This window comes from Crocuta crocuta, unplaced genomic scaffold (genome assembly GCF_008692635.1).
Source record: "Crocuta crocuta isolate KB4526 unplaced genomic scaffold, BGI_CrCroc_1.0 scaffold84, whole genome shotgun sequence".
NCBI lineage: Eukaryota > Metazoa > Chordata > Mammalia > Carnivora > Hyaenidae > Crocuta > Crocuta crocuta.
The window spans coordinates 6702886-6708885 of NW_027530213.1; the positions used below are offsets into that span (position 1 = coordinate 6702886).

Genomic DNA, 6000 nt, shown 5'->3' on the forward strand with positions numbered 1-6000 from the left:
AGTGGAAAAAGAAGGGCACAGAATGATATAATTAGTATGATATCATTACAGGGGTTTAAAAAAATTGCACTAAATCCCCAACCTCTCCAACCATATAACCTTTTATAGCTCTACATACATTTTTAAATGCAGAGAAAAAAGTCTGAAAAATTCTCAACAAACATCAGTGGTTTGTTAGGAGACTGTATTATCAAAAGCTTAAGTGTAAATTTTTTTTCTAAATTTGATTTTTAGTTTTTATTTATTTATTTTGAGAGAGCGCAAGTGTGAATGGGGTAGGGACAGAGAAAGAGAGAGAGAGAGAGAGAGAGAGAGAGAGAATCCCAAGCAGGCGCCCACTGTCAGCCCACACCTGAAGTGCGGCTCGATCTCCAGAACTGCTAGATCATGACCTGAGCCAAAAGCAAGAGTCGGGCACTTAACCGACTGGGTCACCCAGGTGCCCCTTGAGCATGAATGTTCTCAGCAACGTTATTCGTAATAGTCAAAAAAGTGGAAAGAATTCAAATGTCCATCAACTGATGAATGGATAAATATAATGTGGTACATCCGTGTAATGGAGTATTATCCGGTCATAAAAAGGAACAAAGTATTGATTCACACTACAACTTGGGACTTGAAAGCATCCTAAGTGGAAGCCAGACACAGAAGGGCACATAGTGTGTGATTCCACTTGCGAAACGTCCACGACAGGCAAACCTGTGGACACAAAGCAAAGGAGTGGCTGTTGAGGGCTGGAAGAGGGGGACGGGGAGTAACTGCTAAACGGGGAAGAAAGTTCTTCTTTGGGGTGAGGAACGTGCGCTGGAGGCAGACGGGGCCCAGGGTCACATGAGCTTGTGAACATACTAGAACCGCGCAGCTGGGAAAGGAAGGCGACGAGGCTGTTAACACGCTGCCTGAACGATTAAGAGAGGAGGGGAGCAAGCCACAGGTGCTTGCTGCGGGGCCGGCTGCTTACCTCCCGTCTCTCGATTTCTTTCCTCCTCTCCTCCTCTCTCTGCCGCTCTAGCTCCCGCTGCTTTTCCAGCTGCTTCTCCAGCTCCAGCTGTCTCTTGCGCTCCTGCTCCTGGCGCTCGCGCTCCTTCCTCTCCTGCTCGGCGCGCTCGAGCTGGGCCAGGCGCTCCTGCTCTTTGCGCTGCTGTTCCAGAAGGGCCTGCCTGCGCTTCTCCAGCTCCAGGTTGCCGCGCTCAAAATTCTCGCGCTTCTTATCCTCAAATGTTACTTTAAAGCGAGAAGCGGAAAAACTATGAAAAGTCATGATTTTCCACCCCGGTTTCAAAGGAAACGTTCAGTGGCCCATTTGAAATCTGTAGTATAAATGCAAACCAGAGCTCCCTAAGTTTGCTTCCTGCCTGTGCCCGCGTTAGTAACTGCTAGGATGCCCAGTCCCTTTTAGAACCAAGAACTGGGGCGCCTGAGGGGCTCAGTCGTTGAGCATCTGACTTCGGCTAAGGTCATCATGTCCCAGTTGGTGGGTTCGAGCCCCGCGTCGGGCTCTGTGCTGACAGCTAGCTCAGAGCCTGGAGCCTCTTTCGGATTCTGTGTCTCCTCTCTCTCGGACCCTCCCCTGCTCACACTGCCTCTCTCCCTCAAAAATAAATAGAACATTACAAAAATTAAAAAAAAAAAAAAAAAAAGAATCAAGAACTTAATTCAGTAAACTGCGGGATGCAAAAGCCATATACAGAAATTAGTTGCATTTCTATATGCAGCATTGATAATTAGCCAATAGAAGGAGAAATGAAGAAAACAAGCCCATTCACAACGGCACCAAAAGGAACACCTAGGAATAAATTTAACCAAGAAGGTCAAAGACCTGTACACTGAAAACTATAAGACATTGATTAAAGAAACAGAGGACATAATTCAATGGAAAAGTATTCCATGATCGGAATTGGATTTGAAGAATTAATATTGTTAAAATGTCCATATTACACAAAGCAATGTACAAATTCAATGCAGTTCCTGTCAAAATTCCAATAGCATTTTTCACAGAACTAGAATAATTCTAAAGTTTATATGGAACCATAAAAGACCCCGAATGACCAAAGCAGACTTGAGAGAAAGAAGGATAAAGCTGGAGACACTGTGCTCCCTGATTTCAAACGACACTACAAAGCTATACTAATCAAAGCAGTATTATTAGCATAGAAACAGACACAGATGAATGGAACAGAATAGAGAGCCCAGAAATAAACCTACACTTACATGGCCAATTAATTTACAACAAATAAAGCAAAAATATACAATGGGGAAAGAAAAGTATCTTCAATTAATGGTGCTAGAAAACTGCTACATGAAAGAAATTAAACCGGACCACTCACTTCTTACACTATACATAAAAATTAGCTCAAAACAGATTAATGACTTGAATGCAAGGCCTAAAACCATAAAACTCCTAACATAAAACCCAGTCAGTGTAACTCACCGACATGGTTCGTAGAATTCTGCTTTCTGGAACTGAAAGCAAGGGTAGCGAAAGAAAAAACAAACAGATGGGATTGTATCAAACTATGAGCTTCTGCACAGTGAAGGAGACTAATCAACAAAACAAAAAACCAACCTTCTGAATGAGAGAAGATAATTTGCAAATCACATATCTGATAATGGGCTAGTATCTAAAGTATATAAAAAACTCATACAATGCAACACAAAACCATCTTTTTAAAAAATACAGCGGAAGAGGTGAGTAGATGTTTTTGCAAAGAAGCCACACAGATGGCCAACAGGCGCAGGAGGAGACACTCATCATCATTAATGATCACAGAAATGTAAATCAGAACCACAGGAGATGTCCTCTCGCACCTGTCAAAATGACTATTATCAAAAAGACAAGAAATAACAAGTGTTGGCGAGGTTATGGAGAATAGGGAGCCCTCTCACACTGTTGGAAGGAATGTAAATTGGTGCAGCCACTAAAGAACAGTACAGTGGTCCCTCAAAAAATTAAAAAACAAAAACAAAAACAAAAACACTGCCAGATGACCAACCAAGTATACTTCTGGATACTTACCCAAAGACAACAAAATTATCTATTCAAAAAGGTATCTGTATCCCCCATGTTCATTATAGCATTGTTTACAAATACAACCTAAGTGTCCCTCGACAGATGACTAGATAAAGAAAATGTGGTATATGTACACATACATTATTATTCGGCCATAAAAATGAAGGAAATCTTGCCATCTGCAGCAACACAGGTAGACCTTGAGGGTATTATGCTAGGTAAAATAAGTCAAAAACACATATACAATTTGATTTCACTTATTAACCGAATCAAAAACAAAATGATACTCACAGATACAGAAAGAGAATGGGGGTTAACAAAGGGAAAGGGAGTTTGGGGGTGGGAGAAAGAGTGAAGGGGGTCAACTGTATGGTGACGGACGATAACTGGACTCACAAAGCGGTCACTTTACAGTGTATGCAAAAATTGAATTATGTTGTACACCTGAAACTAATATAGTATTATATACCAATATAACCGCAATTTTAAAAATCCAAAGTTCTTCGCTAACATACGCTCCCTTCCGTGACAAATACCATGTCATGGCATTCAAAACACCAAACACCCTTGTAGAATAATCTTTCCAAAACCGCAATTCCTATCACCACCAACCTCCTTTCCTTCCCTGTTTACGCTTTTCCTTTTCTATCACCTTGACTGAGCAACTGACCCCCGATCCTTCCTGTACCTTGAATCTTTCCCTCCCTAGCTCTCTCTCCTCAGTTTATAACTGCTGGTGTATCTTCTAACAAATAAGACAATTTCTGGAGGCAGAGGTAGGAAGGTGAGTATTCTACGTTGCATAATGAAGATACAAGCTGTACCCTGATCATTATGCAGATCCCATTCAGTAAACAATTTTTTTCTAATCCATTATTCAGTCTCCTTTGAGAACACCAATTATGAATTTTAGCCTTATTTCCCAGGCCAGTCATTTTGTCTCTAATCCTTGCTATCATGCTGTTTATAACCATCTCCTTTCCCTTTAGGAATAAATTCGCAACCTCCACGTCCCTTGCTATGTCTTCAGCAGTGTCCATTCAGTTCTGTGTTTGTCTCACACGCTTCTCCTTGGAACCAGCCTCAGAGAGGAGAAGCCCCGGCGCACGGCCTGCCTGTGTGGCACGCCATTCCTGTTGTTCCCTAGTTTCACAACGGTCTCTTGACACTTGGTCTTGAGATCTGTAACTGGGGGCACCCTTACTTGGCTTCTCCCCACGTTCCTGTTTGGCCTTCACTGCTGTAGAGAGACGTTCCTCAGACGTTACAGTTATGGATCAGAGACCAAACGTGGCAAGCGTGTTTTGGTTTCCTTGTCCTTCTTGTGCCTTTACTGACGGCAGAGGAAGGACATCCGTTTTACTTTGCTACCTTAAAACTGAAAGTCCTCTCAATCACAGAAAGGGCTGACGTAATACTGATACATGCTACAACGTGGATGAATGAAAACTATCATACTAAGTGAAAGGTCACCTACTGTACAAGACCATTTATATGAAATAATCCCAGACAGGTAAATCCCAAAAGGCAGAGAGCAGACTGGTGGCTGCCAGGGCTGGGGGAGGAGGGGATCAGGAACAACTACGTACGGGGTTTTCTTCTGGGGTCATGAAAACATCTCAGCACTAAACAGAGCTGATGTTTCCACAACACTGTGGGTACACTAAATACCACTGTTAGGGACTGGATAACCCTTAGGCTTCTCATGTTGAAGTCTAACCCCTAATGTGAGGTGATTTAATTAGGGTTAAGATGAGGTTCTGAAGGTGGGATTAATGGTTTTATAAGAGGAGGAGAGGAAGAGAGAAAAAGAGATTTCTCTCTTCCATGTGCACACACCAAGGAAAAGCGATATGAGGGCACAGAAAGAATATCGCCATCTGCATGCCAGGAAGAGCGCCTGGCCAGGATCTGAACATCCTGATGTTGGAGTTGCCGGCATCCAGAACTGTGAGAAAGTCACTCACTTCTGCTATGTAAGCCACACCGACTACTGTACTTTATTATGGCAGCCCAAGCTAAGTAGCCACTGAACTATGTATTTTTTTAATGATCAAATTTGTTATGTGACTCTTACCTCAATTAAAAAAAACCCTAAAGGTCCCTACACATGTTAGTTCCAATACCTGGTCCTGTTTCTGCTCCAGAGGAGGCCCTTAATAAAGGGCTACTCAAAGAGTGACTGGAGGAACAAAAAAACTGATGACGTCACTTCCTATTCAGAACTCTAAACGAAGGTCTGCCACCAACAGGAAAAGAAAATTCCAAATGCAAAGGATTCCTGTCCTTATTTGCCTTTGGGACTTGATTCCCATTATTACGGACCTGAAATGCTCTTCCTTCCCACTTGTAATGACCCTATTCATCTTCAGTCTCAACACACTGAGACTGCGTGCACAGACATTTGTACATTGTACCTTTCCCAGTCTATGCCAACCAGCATACATAAGCTGTGCTGTGCATCTCTAATACTGTCTTCAGGGCTTTATTACCCTCATGTGCTGCTGTGATGATTATTTACATGGACGTCCTACATCCTCAATTCTATTATAACCTTGACAGTATGGGCCACGTTGTTAATGTTTAAATTCTTCCCTGTACTCAACACATAGCTTCACACAAAGAACATTATCAATAAGAAGTTTATCAGTAAACAAAAAATAATTTAAAGAGGAAAAGGGCGAGTTAGTACCCCGAGCAGGCCGGTTAACCAGCCAACACTTTAAATGTAGCTAAATGACATGGATAAATATAATAAAATATAAAAATTTATTATAAAAAGACTCCATAATAAATTTCATTTGCCTCTTTGTTTAAATTATCATCTCATCATCAATAATTCATAGCTGCTTTAGAATATTTTAATAGTGTGATGAGCTTATTATCATAAATGAGGCTTTTTAAATTTTATTTATTCATCTACACTTTTTAATTTGAGAGAGTGCAAGTGGGAGAGAGAGGCAGAGGGGGAGAGAGGGAGGGAGAGAGAC

At 41.8% G+C, this 6000-nt stretch overlaps 1 protein-coding gene across 3 annotated transcripts in view; it reads right to left on the minus strand.

Annotated features, from left to right (window-relative positions):
• Window positions 1-6000, minus strand: part of ITSN1 (intersectin 1) — a 206838-nt gene that overhangs the window by 106183 nt on the left and 94655 nt on the right. For all 3 annotated transcript variants that reach the window (XM_077765491.1, XM_077765490.1, XM_077765489.1), the window contains exon 12: window positions 962-1224. In XM_077765491.1, the coding sequence (XP_077621617.1) occupies window positions 962-1224 (263 nt within the window). The remainder of the gene's footprint in view (window positions 1-961; window positions 1225-6000) is intronic.